Source organism: Helicoverpa armigera, chromosome 22 (genome assembly GCF_030705265.1).
Source record: "Helicoverpa armigera isolate CAAS_96S chromosome 22, ASM3070526v1, whole genome shotgun sequence".
In the NCBI taxonomy this organism is placed as follows: Eukaryota; Metazoa; Arthropoda; class Insecta; order Lepidoptera; family Noctuidae; genus Helicoverpa; species Helicoverpa armigera.
This window is the reverse complement of record NC_087141.1, coordinates 10,218,558-10,238,202: the sequence shown is the minus strand read 5'-3', so window position 1 is coordinate 10,238,202 and position 19,645 is coordinate 10,218,558. Positions and strand designations below refer to the sequence as shown.

Sequence of the window (19,645 nt, the reverse complement as noted above, 5' to 3'; positions counted from 1 at the left end):
TTTGTTTGTACACGCTAATCTTCGGAACTACTGAACGAATTTCAATGATTCTTTCTTTGTTGTATCGGTATTAAACCTGGTCAACATATAGGCTATAATTTATCTTCGAAACTTGAAGACCTGATGCAGAACTCCAACAGACCAACAAAACTATAAAAGATACAAAATTGGTGCCATGGCAAAAATTGTTTCATGGGATAAGCATTTTCTGCTGAGATAATAAATTTGAAGATCTGGAACACCTGATGTGAAACCCCAAGAGCTCAGCTACTCTGTACCATATAAAGGTATGACGTTTGAGCAAAAGTTGTTCAATCTGATAAGCACTTTCTATTGAATTACAAAAATTGAAGATCTAAAACACCTGATGTGGAACTCCAGAAGCCCAGCCAGACTATAGCATATAAAGGTATGACGTCTTAGCAAAAGTTGTTCAATCTGATAAGCACTCTCTAATGACTTATAAAAATTGAAGATCTAAAACACCTGATGTGGAACTCCGGGAGCCCAGGTAGACAATAGCATATAAAGGTATGACGTTTTAGCGTTCAATCTGATAAGCACACTCTATTGACGTAAAATAGGTATTGTGAATCAAAAAATTAAGTCGTAGTCAGAGCGGCTGAAGGGCGAGGATACCTCGGCGGACTTAAAACGCAGATCACGCGCTCCCTGTGGGTCCAGCATCACCGGCCCAGTCGCCACTTACCAGGAAGCACCTGCCCTCCGAGAAGGGCTACTAACCATGCTCTAGCGACTCCACTCTGGACGGCAAACCCCCGTCATGGTTCACTCTGGCCGGCCGGAGGTGGGAGACAGTATACTCTCCCTGGAGCACTCGGTATATATAGCCCCGCGGGGTCGCTACTCCCCGTCATCAGCCTCAGATGTCCTGCGGTGCTTATATCTCATTATTATTGTCGTTATTATCTCAAGAGCCTTTGTCCCAATTATGTTAGGGTGGACTTCCAGTCACGATGCAACTGAGTACCAGTGTTATACAAGGAGCGACTGTCTATCTGACCTCCACAACCCGGTTACCCGCTCAATCCAACACCCCTTGGTAAGACTTATTGGCTTCTGACTACCCATAACGACTGCCAAGAATGTTCAATGACAGCGGGAACCTACAGTTTAACATCCCCTCCAAATAACGGTCATTGGTATCCAAAATATACGCAGAAAGTACATACGAACTTAGAAAAGTTGCATTGGCAGGTACTTGCCAGATCTGGAATCAAAGTCACACGCTCATACTTGAGAGATTGGTTCTCTACCCACTAAACCACCACGACTTCCACTAAGTCACCACGAATTAGTCATCTTAGTTATATTTCATTTTTTTTACGTAATAATACGTGCAATATTTTCGTCACACACAACTTAAATGCGGACTAATTAGAATCACTACTTTTATCCCTATGGTCACGTCTATTGCGCTTCAGTTCTCAGCGTTTTGTTTAGTCTGCTGTGCTTTTGCCGTTGAAGTACAAAAATTAAATATATGGAACGTTTCTAATGGTTATGCGTATTCCGTTGTTTTCAAGTCAACGGGCCCTTAAAATTCAATATCAGACGATTCAGATCTTTGATTTTGCTGACCCCGTGGTCGCTGGCATAAGGGACTGGATCCGCGTACGAAGTCGCGGGCAGAAGCTAGTTGGAAATAAAAATTAACATCGAGTCCTGCCTTATCGACTGTAGAGAAAAATTTTAGAAAATTGTAATAAATTTTCCTACCTTATCGACTATAGATGAAAATTATATAAATCATATTTTGCAAATTGAAAAGCCTAGAAGTCGGTGTCTAATGGATGTTACTAAGTTAATTTTGCCACCGACTTCTAGGCCGATGCACCTAAAATTAGTTTTTTTTTTTGCTTTTTTGTGCTTTGGGAATGGGTTTTTTCTTTAAAGCTTTTCAGTGATACGAATAGTTGTCACTATCCATACAAGTGGGAAGTTCTAATCAATACAAAGAATATAAGTCCAAACAAGGTATTTTACATATTCAGTTGTCGAGTTCCCTCGACTTTCTCTGGTCTCCATCATCAGGTCAGCTCCGAACCTTCACTGTTGCATAGGTCTTGTCAATACAAATAATTTAAGCCCAAACACGAGGTAGATTACACATTCAGTTGTCGAGTTCCCTCGTCTTTCTCTGGTCTCCATCATCAGGTCAGCTCCAAACCTTCACTGTTGCAAAGGTCTTGTCAATACAAATAATTTAAGCCCAAACACGAGGTAGTTTACATATTCAGTTGTCGAGTTCCCTCGACCCTCTCTGGTCTCCATCATCAGGTCAGCTCCAAATCTTCACAGTTGAATAGTGCTTTTAGGCGTACACCTGAGTGTTAAGTGTTTACTCTATGTATGCCTACAACTTTCGAAGGTTGCTCTCGATTTCTCAGGGTTTCCATCATCAGATCATGACCTGATGACTATGGGACCAACTGGCAGCTATTCCGAGTCGAACAAAAAAAGAATCACGTAAATCGGTCTATAAACCTCGGAGTAATCGATGTGTATGTGTAACCTCCTCCTTTTTGGGAAGTCGGTTAAAAATGGAATAATTTTATCAAATTAGTGTATTGTCATCGGTCCTCAATAAATCTACAAAGTTTGAACGAAATCTGACCGTTTAAAGTGGGTCAAAATCGCGCCCAAAGAAGTCGGTTACAAACAAACATACAAACCTACAAACCTACAAACATACAAACATACAAACATACAGGTGAAGCTAATAAAAAGCGTGTAATAAAATAGATAAAACCAAACTGTACCTGCCTATTAATGGAATATAATAAATCTTCATACTCCCAGTGGTTTCCTCACATTTCACTCTAGCTACCTACTCCTTTCCCTTTTCCTTCAAATGACCAAGTATTGCCTTTGCCCTTGTCGGGCTTTGACTGAATAATTTTACTTCACTTACTTGAAAAACAGTTTCAGAATGCATTGTCCCAATGTAAGAATTTTATTTCTAGCTTCAGAGTTGAAACAATAATGATGAAATGAAGTTTTTCCTGAAGCTTCGTACTTGCGATTAAAGCCCCGTAATGACTTTTACGTGCATTTTACTAGCGTAGCGTTTGCTAGTGTTTTATGAACAACCGGACAACTTTGAAATGTCACTACAGTCGAATCGTTTTACACTGACGATTTATGGAAATTATTACCTTTACCTTTTACTCACACATTACCTTACCATTACCACTTTCAATAACCTTACCAACAAGTTACCGCCGCGCCGTTTAAAGCAAACCTTTGAGTGTTACTCAAGGACTCCACGACAGTGGAACGTGACTTTCAAGTCCATGCCAGGCCCTGCCATTTTATACTTGCACACAACATATACGAATCCTCGCGAACCTTGCTGTTCGCACCTCGTAAAGCTGTACAAGACTTGCACACAACATATACGAATCCTCGCGAACCTTGCTGGTCGCACCTCGTAAAGCTGTACAAGACTTGCACACAACATATACGAATCCTCGCGAACCTTGCTGGTCGCACCTCGTAAAGCTGTACAAGACTTGCACACAACATATACGAATCCTCGCGAACCTTGCTGTTCACACCTCGTAAAGCTGTACAAGTTCTCGCCTCTCAGGCATATAGGTCTATAGGTACATATGATAGTTCTACTATTTAATACTTTCGCGCAACTTTACGATTTCTCACGGACCTTACTGTTAGCAACAGTGGAACGTGCCTCGCAAAGCTTTACGAATACAAATATAATAGTTCTTCTATTTAATACTTTCGCGCAACTTTACGATTTCTCACGGACCTTACTGTTAGCAACAGTGGAACGTGCCTCGCAAAGCTTTACGAATACAAATATAATAGTTCTACTATTTAGTACTGCCGTACGATCTCTAGTTTTTCAAACATGTACATAAATACATAGTAATTATGATCACACAAACGTACGTACCCGGTTGACTTCCGCAGTGGGCCCGTGAACTAGCAGATTTCTGCCAGTACCTACACATACATAATGACTAAAAGTAGAATTATAGTTCAGAAGTTTTTTTTTTTTATTGATAACAACATAACACAATAATTTATACGGTTGTACCTAAGTGGTAAATTGTGTCTACAAATGAAATACCTTTGTATTTCCAATCTGCTTTTCAACGTGTCTAGGTGCCAGTATACCTATTATACAATGTTTAAAACTTAAACGGTCGAAACGCAGCTCTCCTGACGGAAAAGATATCTCGTTTACTCATGTTGTATCGTTAACTGTTCTAAAAATTGTACTACTAGGGGAATTACATTTAATCTCGATGACAACAGAGCACTAACAGTTTAGTGCACTACTAATGTGTTAAGTAAAGGTAGGTATTCCTATTAGACTCGGAACCAACCTACCTAGCAATCATGTTTACATAGTTACAGATCGCTTGGACCAGCCACCGTTCACATCTAATTTGACACCGCATTGCAAAATTATTTAAATTATTACAAATGAAATTAATAGCAAATGCTTAAAGCATAATATGAATCAAACTCAACTAATTTTGGTAACAGTTTCCTTTTATTAATTGAGAGTGGAATATTTCAAAGCTTAATTCCTTATCTCAGCATTGCAACAAGTAATCTGGTTTTCAACCGTATGGATCAGCGCTGGCACTTGCATGCTTCTGCAGATACACTCTCTAAAAGAATTCTGATATACCTAAGCTTCGAGCGTTCTACATCAATGAGTGTCCAGGGCGCAATTCTACAAATTTAACTTTAGTGCTATGTGTACGTTACGATTATAACGTAGGCACCTATAAAGCCGTTGCTTTATAGTTACGTTTAACTTATCAGATTTTAGGATTTTAGTTAACAACTACGTCGTGCAACGAAACGCGCTTTGACAGGTGTCATCAGCTTTGTAATCTGCATTGACATATAACTATAAATAAACCAAAATATAAGTACTTTCACCATCAATTCATGTTCCCGTAACATATTTTTTATAAAATGTGAATTATTTTATGTAGTTTCTAGCAAAAATAGGTTCCTAACCTGTGTAAAGACAATCCAGCTTGATTTTGGTGCTTCCTAGCACCACACTTCACAATACAACACATAGGCATATTCGTTGATTATTTCACTATTGAAATAGTAAAGTCTTAAAAGTAAACACGAGTGATATTCTATAAAATAGCAAAAATAAATCACGAAGAGCACTTATTTGACAGCACAACTACCATGACATATATATGGCCAGATATGGCACGCACCTACAAACAGGAGGATTTCAAAAGTAAATGTCACCATTTTACGCAATCACAAAAATATTGTTGTCCCTGTTTTCAAATACACTTATCTGCTTAGAAAGAGTGAGACAGAACTATGTTGCATAGTTTGTTTCATATTTATATAACTATAGATACGTCAATATCAAAACGGCGTCTCCTTATAATTCTAAGCTCGATGGTAATCTGTAGCTGTGACAATGTCACAGTTTCACTGAATGTCACAGTGACATTCAGTGAAACTACAAAACACAAACAAACACCTTAACATAGAATAGAATCCATCAATAGAGACTCTCAACTACTGTTCCTCCTCCTTTCATCAAAGTGAACAGCAACTCACAAACAGCGCTCCCGTCGATACACAATTCCCCCTGTAGAAACGATCGCCGACCCCTCTACAACGTCCGTCCACCTATAGATTGGCCGCAGGATTCCCAATTCATGCGCCCACCAACGCCGAATAGAAACCTAGAACCTATGAAGTAGGTACCTACTTAGTGAACAACCAAGCGCCGCAGATAAAATGCAGGTGCCACAGGACCCAGGCAGCTCGGTGCCGCTGCTTTGAAAATTTCAAGAAACTGTTCGGTCAGCAGGCATCTCCAGGTTTCACAAGTGGGCGGCAAAGCAACAACAACAATCAGTATGCCAAGAACATTTGTAGCCAACAACTGAGAAGGCTACACATTGTACCTACTTCAAAAGATAGATGTATTAATCTCAAATCAATAAATGGATTCTATTTCATGTCTTGGTTATGTTATTCTCCCAACAACTTTCTATGTAAGTTTATTTAGTTTACACTTATAATTCTTGTTGGGCACTGCAATACTGTAAAGTATAATTTACAAATAAATAGCAATATTACAATGAGGGCTACTCTGTTAAACTGCACCAATGTCAGTCAATTGTGATACCAATTAAAATCCACTCAAGCCTGAATCTTGAAGGTTATATTTTAGAAGCACAAGCAATCACCAAATTATGAAATCTAAATCATTAGACAGTACCCAGAGTAAGTATCTATATTGAAACTCCTTCCATGTTTCATTCTTATAAGATTTTGTCACAGATGTGAAACCCCAGTTAGGTAAATAAAGCAGCATTGTCCCAACAAATCTTAATGGGAATTAATTAAAGTACAAAAATGCTCCAATTACTAACGTACAACTTACTTATATGCTTCAAAGAACACACAATTAAACTTTCCAAGTAAAACCTAGACATGAGCACTGGTGTGACAATTCTTTAAAGTCTCGTACAATAATTTATAGTCGAGTCGGTGACTGGATACCATACTAGCATCCTTACTAGATACTTTAACTTGCACGTTCTTTGGACAGACGGCCAACTTGTTCAGATTTCGGCTGTTTAGGGGGACTTCTAATCCGCAAACTGAACTTACCATACCTGCCCCTTCCTTTCTTTTCAATTCAAAAGAAATAATGTTTGCTACTTACAGACACGCCGCCAATATAATATTTTCACTCGTCGCCAAATGTAGTGTTCGCCCTACCTGTGTCTCTGTAATTACCATCCGATAATTAGGATATCGGCTCGCTTGCCCACATAACGTCTTACTCCCGTGCCACACACTCTCCCGGTTTCCCGCCAACTGGCCATAGAGTATAGTGTGCACTCTCCGCGTCTATGCGACAACGAGACGACAGATATCGGTGATAATACAGTACACTACAGACATCATCAAACTATTTTAATTAAATATTAGGTATACCGTTTCAGTTTGTTCTTCCGAAATATTGGAGAGCATGCTTGTATCCTGTCTTGATTTTGCGCTCGATATCTTATTGGCATCACCAAATCTAAAAAAAAATATCACAGACTTGCACATGTATAAATAGACTACGTGTTATAGGCGTATACACGCTCAATGTAGGGTTTCGTTTCCCGAGTATAGTGAAAATGACTGTGTTTCTGATGGCATGTTAAACTGTTGGTCCCGGCTGTCATTGAACATCCTTGGCAGTCGTTACAGGTAGTCAGAAGCCAGTAAGTCTGACACCAGTCTAACTAAGGGGTATGGGGTTGCCCGGGTAACTGGGTTGAGGAGGTCAGATAGATGTCAGTGAACCTGGCAGATCATTGTCTAGCAGATCAACTTTTTTTTGAGTTCGTATCGCATGCAGATGAGTTCTATAGTTCCTGATAGTTTTCAGGAATAGTTCTGCCATTTTCAGCTGAAAAACGATAGTTCACCAAATGATCTGCTAACTTCCGGTAGCAGAGCATTTTTCAGAAAATCAAAAAAAAAACTGAGATATTGTCACATAAAGATGAGTTCCATAGTTCCTCATACTTTTCAGGAATAGTTCTGGCATATTTCAGCTGAAAAATATTTTTTTTCCCAATTCACGTTTGAGTGTTAAAAGAGCATGAATAAAGATTAAAGTGTTATTTTCAAAGTTCAATCCAGATAAAAGGGCGAAAACTCATTTGTTTTCGATAGATGCTTCATGAAACTGTAATCTAGACTTCAATTCAAATCTAGAACTATCATTAAAGTATCAGCAGAGCATGGCTGAAAGTAAGAAACTGTGAAATTTTATATTTTAATATGAAAAATATTCAAAAAAATATTTTCGCGGTTCCAATTACCCTAGGAGGCGGGAACTATCGCGTTTCTGATAGAAGAATACATGCACCATTATACAGGGTTATAGGTAACACACTAACAACCTCTCAGGACTGTATTACTAACATCATAACAACAACTTTTTATAAAACATAATACATTTGCCAAAAACAAACCTACAAGATTTCATTGTTCTATCTAACACATTTCAACTCTATTCTGCTATAGTGATAAAATTTGCACGCCCCACCATTTCTTCACCAACTAATGGCCCGATCGAGACCAGTCGAGCGATTAGTCGACCTTAGAGTGTGTGGACGAGTCGAGATTATCATCACACATTACAATGAATTCGTTTGGTGTAGAGAGTTTGCACTTTTAGAATGAATGCAAGATCTTCACCTACCCACGCCTCCCGCGCACTATTCTCGTACCTAGTCATACTTTTGAATTGGTAACAAGTCAAAAAAAAAAAAAATATCGTCTTCTTCACGTACTGTGTGCCTCGGTGGACGACCACTATCCTTGATGGCATGCCGGAATTGCCCGTAATCTCGTAACCGCTGTGTGGCGGCTAGCATTGTTACTCAGCGAGGTGTAGGGATGTTTGGGAATCGTATGGCGTTTTAGCGACAGGCTTTCGAAACATTGTCATCACACCTAGCAAGCATTCGCACCATTTCCGTGTACTCGACATTTGAATATCGATACGCCACACTGTAAAGATAATTACGTTCCCACAACCGAATTTCGCTACATGGACACGTATGACGCGACGCGGGCGCATAAAAACGACTGACGCCCGCTCGTAAATAGGTCAAGTTCAAACGCTCCCCCGCCGTCGCCCGAGCCCCGCTCCCCTCCGCTGTCTTTTGTACTACTGTTTACCTAACTAGCGCTTTCTTTTGCTTCCCATAGACTTCGTAAATTTTAGAGCGTACACTTGAAATATTTTCATTTTTGTGTGAAAATTTTGATGAATTAAAATCTGAGAGTTATTAAAAGTCGTAGAACAAAAGTTTTAGTTTATGATATTAGTGATATGGTCCTGAGAGGTTGTTAGTGTGTTACCTATAACCCTGTATAGAAGCAGATTCAAACCCAGAACTCTCACTAAAGTATCAGCAGAGCATGGTTGAGTAAGAAACTGTGAAATTTCACGTTTTAATATGAAAAAATATTGAAAAAAATATTTTCGCAGTTCCAATTACTATAGGAGGCGGGAACTATGGCGTTTCTGATAGAAGAATATCAGCATCATAATATAGAAACAGATTAATTAACCTAGAGTAATTGGAACCGCGAAAATATTTTTTTGAATATTTTTTCATATTAAAACGTGAAATTTCACAGTTTCTTACTTTCAACCATGCTCTGCTGATACTTTAGTGAGAGTTCTGGTTTTGAATCTGTATCTATATAATGGTGCTAGTATTCTTCTATCAGAAACGCGATAGTTCCCGCCTTCTTGGGTAATTGGAACCGCGAAAATATTTTTTTGAGTATTTTTTCATATCAAAACGTGAAACACAGTTTCTTACATTCAACCATGCTCTGCTGATACTTTAGTGAGAGTTCTGGTTTTGAATCTGTATCTATATAATGGTGCTAGTATTCTTCTATCAGAAACGCGATAGTTCCCGCCTTCTTGGGTAATTGGAACCGCGAAAATATTTTTTTGAGTATTTTTTCATATCAAAACGTGAAACACAGTTTCTTACATTCAACCATGTTCTGCTGATACTTTAGTGAGAGTTCTGGTTTTGAATCTGTATCTATATAATGGTGCTAGTATTCTTCTATCAGAAACGCGATAGTTCCCGCCTTCTTGGGTAATTGGAACCGCGAAAATATTTTTTTGAGTATTTTTTCATATCAAAACGTGAAACACAGTTTCTTACATTCAACCATGCTCTGCTGATACTTTAGTGAGAGTTCTGGTTTTGAATCTGTATCTATATAATGGTGCTAGTATTCTTCTATCAGAAACGCGATAGTTCCCGCCTTCTTGGGTAATTGGAACCGCGAAAATATTTTTTTGAGTATTTTTTCATATCAAAACGTGAAACACAGTTTCTTACATTCAACCATGCTCTGCTGATACTTTAGTGAGAGTTCTGGTTTTGAATCTGTATCTATATAATGGTGCTAGTATTCTTCTATCAGAAACGCGATAGTTCCCGCCTTCTTGGGTAATTGGAACCGCGAAAATATTTTTTTGAGTATTTTTTCATATCAAAACGTGAAACACAGTTTCTTACATTCAACCATGTTCTGCTGATACTTTAGTGAGAGTTCTGGTTTTGAATCTGTATCTATATAATGGTGCTAGTATTCTTCTATCAGAAACGCGATAGTTCCCGCCTTCTTGGGTAATTGGAACCGCGAAAATATTTTTTTGAGTATTTTTTCATATCAAAACGTGAAACACAGTTTCTTACATTCAACCATGTTCTGCTGATACTTTAGTGAGAGTTCTGGTTTTGAATCTGTATCTATATAATGGTGCTAGTATTCTTCTATCAGAAACGCGATAGTTCCCGCCTTCTTGGGTAATTGGAACCGCGAAAATATTTTTTTGAGTATTTTTTCATATCAAAACGTGAAACACAGTTTCTTACATTCAACCATGCTCTGCTGATACTTTAGTGAGAGTTCTGGTTTTGAATCTGTATCTATATAATGGTGCTAGTATTCTTCTATCAGAAACGCGATAGTTCCCGCCTTCTTGGGTAATTGGAACCGCGAAAATATTTTTTTGAGTATTTTTTCATATCAAAACGTGAAACACAGTTTCTTACATTCAACCATGTTCTGCTGATACTTTAGTGAGAGTTCTGGTTTTGAATCTGTATCTATATAATGGTGCTAGTATTCTTCTATCAGAAACGCGATAGTTCCCGCCTTCTTGGGTAATTGGAACCGCGAAAATATTTTTTTGAGTATTTTTTCATATCAAAACGTGAAACACAGTTTCTTACATTCAACCATGTTCTGCTGATACTTTAGTGAGAGTTCTGGTTTTGAATCTGTATCTATATAATGGTGCTAGTATTCTTCTATCAGAAACGCGATAGTTCCCGCCTTCTTGGGTAATTGGAACCGCGAAAATATTTTTTCATATCAAAACGTGAAATTTCACAGTTTCTTACTTTCAACCATGCTCTGCTGATACTTTAGTGAGAGTTCTGAGTTTGAATCTGCTGTTATATTATGGAAATATTTTTTCATATTAAAATGTGAAATTTCACAGTTTCTTACTTTCAGCCATGCTCTGCTGATACTTTAATGACAGTTCTAGATTTGAATTGAAGTCTAGATTACAGTTCATGAAGCATCTATCGAAAACAAATGAGTTTTCGCCCTTTTATCTGGATTGAACTTTGAAAATAACACTTTAATCTTTATTCATGCTCTTTTAACACTCAAACGTGAATTGGGAAAAAAATATTTTTCAGCTGAAATACGCCAGAACTATTCCTGAAAAGTATGAGGAACTATAGAACTCATCTTTATGTGACAATATCTCAGTTTTTTTTTTTATTTTCTGAGAAATGCTCTGCTACCGGAAGTTAGCAGATCATTTGGTGAACTATCGTTTTTCAGCTGAAAATGGCAGAACTATTCCTGAAAACTATCAGGAACTATAGAACTCATCTGCATGCGATACGAACTCAAAAAAAAATTGATCTGCTAGACAATGATCTGCCAGGTTCACTGACATGTCAGATAGGCAGTCGCTTCTTGTAAAACACTGATACTCAGCTACATCCGGTTAGACTGGAAGCCGACCCGCACATAGTTGGGAAAAGGCTCGGAGGAGGGTGATTTTTTTTTACCTTCGGAGCGATAATTTTCGAAATGTATGATGCAAGTGATTTTGGTTCTGCTTTAAATGTCTTTGGAAAAGGTAAGTATGGAGTTACCGGGGGCGCAGGGGCGCGGGGGGGCGGGGGTCCACGCGGGGGCGAGGGCGCACGGGGATCACGGGCAGCAGCACTACCGTGCGGCCGCAGGCCTTCGGGGCGGCGCTGCTCGGCGCCTCCAGCACCGTCGACTCTGCCATGCACCAATGTAATATGAAGGTCTGTTCACAGTGTTTATTTTGCCAGCCACAAGGGGCCATATAAAAAGTTTTATTTTGTCCATTTCAATGTTTTGCCTTTTTTTCTTTGGAATCTTTATTTTACGCACTTCCGGATAAGTCAATATTTGCATTTAGAATAAGTAATATCTATCGTTATCTATATTATCTATCGTTCCTATTATTGTTCGCTAACTGCCTCGTTGGTCTAGCTGTCACAAGTGAGGGTGCTGAGCACGAGGTCTCGGGTTCGATTCCCGAGTCGGGCCGAAATCGCTTTGTGGGTTTTAGAAGACTTTCACAAAGCAGCCCGGAGCCTGGAAGTTGGTGATTGATACACCCGTGCATCGGAGAGCACGTAAATGTCCGCCCTGCGTCTGATCTCTCTCCGGTCGTGTCGGATTGCTGTCCCATCGGGCTATGAGAGTGAAGGAATAGGGAGTGCACCTGTGTCCAAGCAAATGCTGGTGCACTGCACACACACGTAGTTGGCTGATATCCTCACATGAGAACAGCCGCATGTATGTACGGGGATACATACTGACGCCATATCAACATTTTTGGTATGGTTGACACTCCATATGCAGCATGACCTTGTCGGACAAGTTAACCACAATATTGAAATTTACTAAACATATTTCAAAAATTGAAATTACGAGGAGTCATAGATACGTCGTATCGACAATTCCAAGAATTCAAAAATGCAGCAGTACTTGGCTCACGTCACGACTGCGCTCCACAGCGGAGCTCTCGGCGCCGGAGTGCGCAGCTGCGCTTGTAACCTTGTTGTTTCACTCTTTTTTAACGCGATTGGGTTTTTAGCATAGTTAAATACATACATAGTTTGTGAGCTAACGTTAGAGGAAGGTACCTCTTAGTTTTCTATCACTGTGAGTCGCTTTGTCGTAAACCGGTGGTGTCGAGAGAGCTGCGAAACAAAACATTCTGTTGATTGGTGTGCAAAGTTGCGAGGCAGGTGGACAGACAGGGGTGCGGAACGAGGGGTGCAGTAACTCACAGGATGGGAAATACTCTTCGCACAGGCAGCCGTCTCCTTCCCGGTAGTTGCGCGGGCAGCCGCAGTTCGGCGTGAACCCGTGGCCGAGCACGGGCCGCGTCGTGTTGAAATACGGCTGCCCCGGACGGGTGGTCGTCGACCCGTAGCACACAACCGACACAATCTGCGGATATAACCTGCCGCTGTTTATTATGGCGACACAGATCGAGGTGTGACAATAACACTTTAGGTACATATTAAATCAGGTGTGTCGTACCTAATCACATTAAATCCTATCACATATACTGTATAAATAGTATCGATGGCGAATTGTAAAAAAAAAATACAATCCATTCAGTGGTTTAGCCACAGGAGTCATTTTTCGTTTTCATAATTCACAACATCATGTGTAAAGCAGAGATAAGGTTAGGTGTATTGAATGTTTTGACCAGTTGACAGCTGTCAGTTTTTAAGGGAGAATTTCAGTCGTTTGTAATGACATTTTTATTGTATTTAATTCAAACTCAAACTCAAACTCAAACTCAAAATTTTTTATTTCAAATAGGCCTATGAAAGCTCTTTCGAAACGTCAAAGCTAGGTGCACGGTTCCAAAGAGTTGGTCTCATGGAGAAGAACCGGCAAGAAACTCCATGGACACTCTTTTTAAAAGAAAATAAAAATAATTACAAACATACAGTTTTCTATCTAGTCCTGAGAATGCTATACAATCCAAATTGAGCTAAAAATGTATTATTAAATTATACAAAATAATTTTAGTGCAATCGTTACTGGAAAAATAATTTATACAATTCAAAGAAAAAAATATATATATAAATTGAGTAACCAATTTTTTATATAATGCAATTTGGGGTCTAGCTGGCTTGGGCTTGGCTGGTCTGGGCGGAGGCACTCCCGTGCCCGTGGTCGCCGGGGGAGCCACATGTGCAGAGAAAAAAAAAAAACAATATTAATTTAACGCCAGGCATCACTGTCATTAATGTAATCCTGAATTTTATAATACGCCTTTTTGATCAAAATGTTTTTAACTACATTCTTAAACTTTTTATCAGTGAGATCGAGGATACATTTAGGTAGCTTGTTATAAAAACGTACACAATTCCCTAAGAACGACTTATTTGTTTTTGTTAGCCTAAACTTGGGAACCACTAATTTATGTTTGTTACGTGTATTTATCTGGTGAATGTCACTTTTAACTGTGAATTTATGGATGTTTTTGCGAACAAACATAATATTTTCAAAAATATACAAGGAAGGTAATGTAAGTATATTAATTTCCTTAAAGAATTCTCTAAGAGATTCGCGAGAGCCCATGCCATAGATCGCTCGGATCGCCCTTTTTTGCAAAACAAAAATTGATTGGACATCAGCCGCTGCCCCCCATAGCAAAATGCCATATGACATCACGCAATGGAAATAGGCGAAGTATACAAGCCTGGCCGTAGCTATATCGGTCAGTTGTCTGATTTTTCTGACTGCAAAAGCAGCAGAACCAAGTCGCCCTGATAGGGAGGATATATGGGGACCCCATTGCAATTTACTGTCAATGGTAATGCCCAGAAATACTGTGCTGTTAATTAACTCTAATTTGCTCTTATCGAGCATTATATTTGTTTCAACCGCAGTGACGTTAGGCAAACAGAACTTAAGACATTTAGTCTTGGAAGCGTTTAATAATAAATTATTGGCTGCGAACCATTTGGAGAGAATTTCTAGGCTTTCATTAATGTGACTAACATTGGGGTTCTTACGCTTAACTTTAAAAACAAGGGAAGTGTCATCCGCAAACAAAATAACATCCGAAATATCAGACAACACAAATGGAAGGTCATTTATATAAGCTAGGAACAGAAATGGACCCAGTATAGAGCCTTGAGGCACGCCCATTTTTACAACTGTCCCCGAAGATGTTGAGCCGCAGACATCCACTTTTTGCTGTCTGTTGGATAAATAAGACCGGACAAGTTCAAGAGATTTTCCACGAATGCCGTAGTGTCTCAGCTTAGAAATGAGTGTATCGTGGTCCACACAATCAAACGCCTTGGAGAGATCACAGAATATACCGACGGCATCCTGCGAACTCTCCCACGCTTCCAAAATTTGAGTGACTAACCGCGCACTTGCGTCCGTAGTGGACCTACCCTTTGTAAAGCCGAATTGACGGTCGTGCAGTATATCGTTTAAGTTGAAATGGTTTAACATCTGATCAAGCATGATCCTTTCAAATATTTTACTTAGAGCCGGGAGAATAGAAATGGGTCTGTAGTTTGACGGATTTTTCTTACAACCTGACTTAAATATTGGAATTACCTTACTGTGTTTCATCAAATCAGGAAAGGTGCCTTCATCTATACATGAGTTAAAGATTCGACTGAGTGTTGGTGCAATATTGTCAATCACGGAGCTCAGGGCTTTAACAGAGATGCCCCATAAGTCTTCCGTTTTTTTTAAATTTAGGTTTTTGAAAGCTTTTATTACTGTATTTGAAGTTATGTAATGGAATCCGAAATCCGGTACTTCTTTAGTAAAATTTTGTTTAAGTAATGACTCTGCAAGTGTAGAGGACGAGTTAAGTGATTTAGTAACCTCTACTGGTACATTAGAGAAAAAATTGTCAAACGCGTTAGCAACCTGCACATTCTCCGACACAGTTGCATCATTAATCGTTAACGATAGTTCAGTATCCCGGACTTTAATTTGACCCGTTTCCGCATTTATTATTTTCCAAACGGTTTTTATTTTATTATCCGATTTAGTTATTCTGTCACTAATTGATTTAGACTTTGCAAGAATACATACACTTTTGAATACCTTAGAGTAGTTCCGTACATGATCATGAAAAGATTTATCAGATGTCATTGATTTTTCTCGATACAGATTATACAATACATCTCTGCTTATCCTAATCCCTTTTGTACACCATTCGTTGAATTTTAATTTATTATCGATTTTTAGTTTCTTAATAGGACATGATTTATTAAATTCTAGACAAAGTGTGTTAAATAACTTATTAAATTTAGTATTCGGGTCCTCTGATTTAAAACTACTGCATAATTTATTGACAATATTATTTTTAAAGGTTTCTAAGGTTCTGTCTGTTAATTGTCTGTATTTAATTACTATGCTTGACGGAGTGTTTTTATTACCAGGAAAGCTAACAAGCTGCCCCAAGTGATCCGATCTCACACCAGCAATAATGGAAGAATGCTGAACCACACAATTTGTAAAAATATTGTCTAAACATGAACTTGAGGAAGCTGTAATTCTTGTGGGTTCATTAAACAAATGTTTTAAATTAAAAGATTGGAATAGAGATAACAGTTGATATTTATCAGAAGATTCAGAAGATATATCTATGTTAAAGTCACCGCAAATGAAAACTAGTTTATTTGACTTAAAAATCTTCCTAAGTATTTCCTCCATATTTGTAATAAATAATGAAAAGTTACTTGCTGGTGGTCTATATACACATAAGAATAAATGACTTCCTATTTCTGCACATGCTACCTCGCACAGGCGATTAACAGAGCTCGAAGTGATGTCGCTTCTATCCTTAAATTTTAAGTTATTTTTACACAATATCAATGTACCCCCACCCTCTGCAGTTACCCTATTAAATACACTAGCGACCTTGAAATTATTAATATTAAATAACATTTTCTCAGGCTTGAGCCATGTCTCACAAAGACATAATATATCTATAGAAAACTTATCAGTTAAAAGTTCAATGTCTAATATTTTGCCAGAAAAACGGTTTACATTCTGATGAAATAGGATGAGGTTATCGCTACGCTTTTCTATTGTCTTAGAATCTAGTTTAAACAATCAATCACAGTATTGTTAGAATAACTAGTCAATACTGGCTCGTCGCTTATCCTACATTTTGTCATATTGTTGGCTAATTTGTTTATTTCTTAGTTATACTAGCCGTCCACTGAGCGACGATAGTGGCCCATCTTTCTGGATGCATTCGGCTGACGTGTCCGGCTTAGTTCCACTTTAATATTGCCGACTTTCGGCCCACATCTCAGGATGGACACCGTAGGCGGAGTAGGCCCCGGAAGAGATGGCGTGACGACCTTGACGCCTATCCTAGACTGGTGGGCTCGGTCGAAAGATCGAGAAGTGTGGAAGCAAGATGGGGAGGCCTTTGCCCAGCAGTGGGACAGTATGGGCTAAAATAACAATAATAATAAGCCCCGCAGGGCATCTGAGGCGGATGACGGGGAGTAGCGACCCCGCGGGGCTATATATCCGAGTGCTCCAGGGAGAGTATACTGTCCCCCATCTCCGGCTTGCCGGAGTGAAGCATGACTGGGGATGGGTCTCCCGCCTCTTGGCTTGCCTTCATCGTCAGAGTGGAGTCGCTAGAGTAGGGTTAGCAGCCCGCTCGGAGGGTAGGTGCCTCGTGGTAAGTGGCGAGTGGGCCGGTGATGCTGGACCCACAGGAAGCGCGTGTTCTGCGTTTAAAGTCCGCCGAGGTATCCTCACCCTTCAGCCGCTCATGTACCTGTTGCCCTCTTGTTGCTATTCAGTGACTGATTCCCGGAGGCCCGGTAAGTGAGCTGGCGAGTCTCCACCTGCCATTTTTACGTGTATTTATTACATTGTTATCGGCAGGTGCCATAGTTCCCGTAGTTTCCCCATTCCTAGTCCATCACAATAGCCCAAGTAGTTTTCATCCATAGTTAGCAATAGTTTAGCACAGAACCGGGGATTATCCTTGGCTACATTTCTATAGTGTATACTGGGATAATCGTCGGTTTTGTGTCACCATTTCATTAAAGTTGTCTCGAAAGGGCTTCAGCGTGTTGGCTTCGGCCCCACGTTCGCCTCCCAAAAATCCGGGACTCCATAGTCTCGAGGTCTAGTAGAGACATACAAAATAATAATAATAACCCCCCCCCAAGGGATCACCTTGCCGCGGTGGGGGCTTAGAGGAGGCATGAACTACCTAATAATCAGAGGTCGTAACAGCTAGACCCAACCCTGAAACAAAGTCAGGAGGTTCTAAATAACAGTCACTAACATCTCGACAACCCTTCCAACTAACGGTCCCAAAACAACCCCTGCAATATGGAAACTAGGTCAAAAAAGAAGAAACGTTTAGGGCCGCTGCCCGGGGGCGATCTCCGGGGCACACCTGGAGCTGACGCTGGGTGTCTCAGCATGCGATCCGTCAGTGGTGAGGAGTTGAGCAGGCGGGCTCCCATCATGCAATATGCTACAGCCGACGACGAATTAGATATAATAAATAGCCCAGTAGAACCATTTAGTCCAAGTACAGCATCTTATGTTCCTTCAATATTGTCATCTCCCTCCACAATTAGCTTAAATTCTGAAAATAATCCTATCCCACACGAAATTACAACCACTAACTCCATATCTGAGGATGTTGCGCAGGAGGCTTATGCCACTGAACCTGCACCCACCTCGGATACAAGCCGTGCACGCAAAAGATGGTCAGAAGAAATGAACAAATTCATCTGGCGCACGTATCTAATAGCTATGAAATTAAACACTAGTAAAATATACCTCCAACACTTACACACAGAATTCACGAAAAAGTTTCCGGAAATGCAAGTATCTAGGCAAAGGCTGGGGGACCAGTGCAGAGCTATACAGAGAAATAACCTACTCTCACAAGAAACACTAAATCAAATAACTAACGAAGAACACACAGACATAAGCACACAACCACACATTGACATTCATCCAACGAATGGGCAGAGAAGACGGTGGACTACAGAACAAAACGAAAGTATTGTTCGAAACTACTACAAAATAACCGAAATAGAACGCAATAGATCAGCTTATCGTCAACCCCTACATCAAGCAGTTATAGCAGAACAGGTACAGTTACAGTTACAGCCTTTTTTATCGTCCCACTGCTGGGCACAGGCCTCCTCTCACACGGAGAAGGATAGCAGAACACCCAGAGCTAAGTGGAGTGTCACAACAAAGAATTTCAGACCAACTTCGCGTAGTATTCAATAACAAAATGGTCTCTGAACAGAGACTCGAAGAAATACGGCATGAGGTAACGAATATAATTAATTCTAACAACGCTGATAATGCTTTAAATACACACACAACACCAACAATAGAATTGGAAGACGTTGCCGAGCCTGACAATCAATGAACACACAATACATTAAATCAGTCAACATTCACTCACTCGCAGTTACTGCCGACTCTCAGTAACTCAGAACCAGAACTTCATCAAAATCAAGAAGTTAATCCTAACGACCCAAACAAAATCGAAGAAGAGTTTAAAAACACGCTAGAAAAGTTTCGTCACACAAACCCTACCGACCGACCTTATATACCTAAACAAAAATCTTCTAGAAAACTAGCCCTTATTGTCAATTTTATTAACACAAAAATACTACCTGAGTACATTACAGCAGAACAAAATTTTGAAAACACCCAACTATAGTATACTGTGCCGCATACACAGCCGCTATCTGCAACGGAGCAAAAATGAAGAATTTATACCAGTAAATGTGTTCATCAGAGTGCTTAACAAAGCACATAATTGGAAAGCACCCGGGAGCGACCATATACACAACTACTGGTATAAGAAGCTTACAACACTACACGCTTTAATACACACACATATAAATAACTTTTTACAGACGTCGAATTCTATGCCGCATTTTATCACTCAGGTTCTAACATACATGATACC

The 19,645-nt window shown here is 39.6% G+C and overlaps 1 protein-coding gene across 1 annotated transcript in view; it reads right to left on the bottom strand.

The window, feature by feature from the left end:
* LOC126055170 (uncharacterized) overlaps positions 1-19,645 on the bottom strand; it is a 95,709-nt gene that overhangs the window by 14,587 nt on the left and 61,477 nt on the right. The window contains exons 2-5 of the mRNA XM_049843190.2: positions 12,957-13,119; positions 12,810-12,866; positions 11,781-11,913; positions 6,997-7,084 (exon numbers count right to left, since the gene is read on the bottom strand). Of these exons, the coding sequence (XP_049699147.2) occupies positions 6,997-7,084; positions 11,781-11,913; positions 12,810-12,866; positions 12,957-13,119 (441 nt within the window). The remainder of the gene's footprint in view (positions 1-6,996; positions 7,085-11,780; positions 11,914-12,809; positions 12,867-12,956; positions 13,120-19,645) is intronic.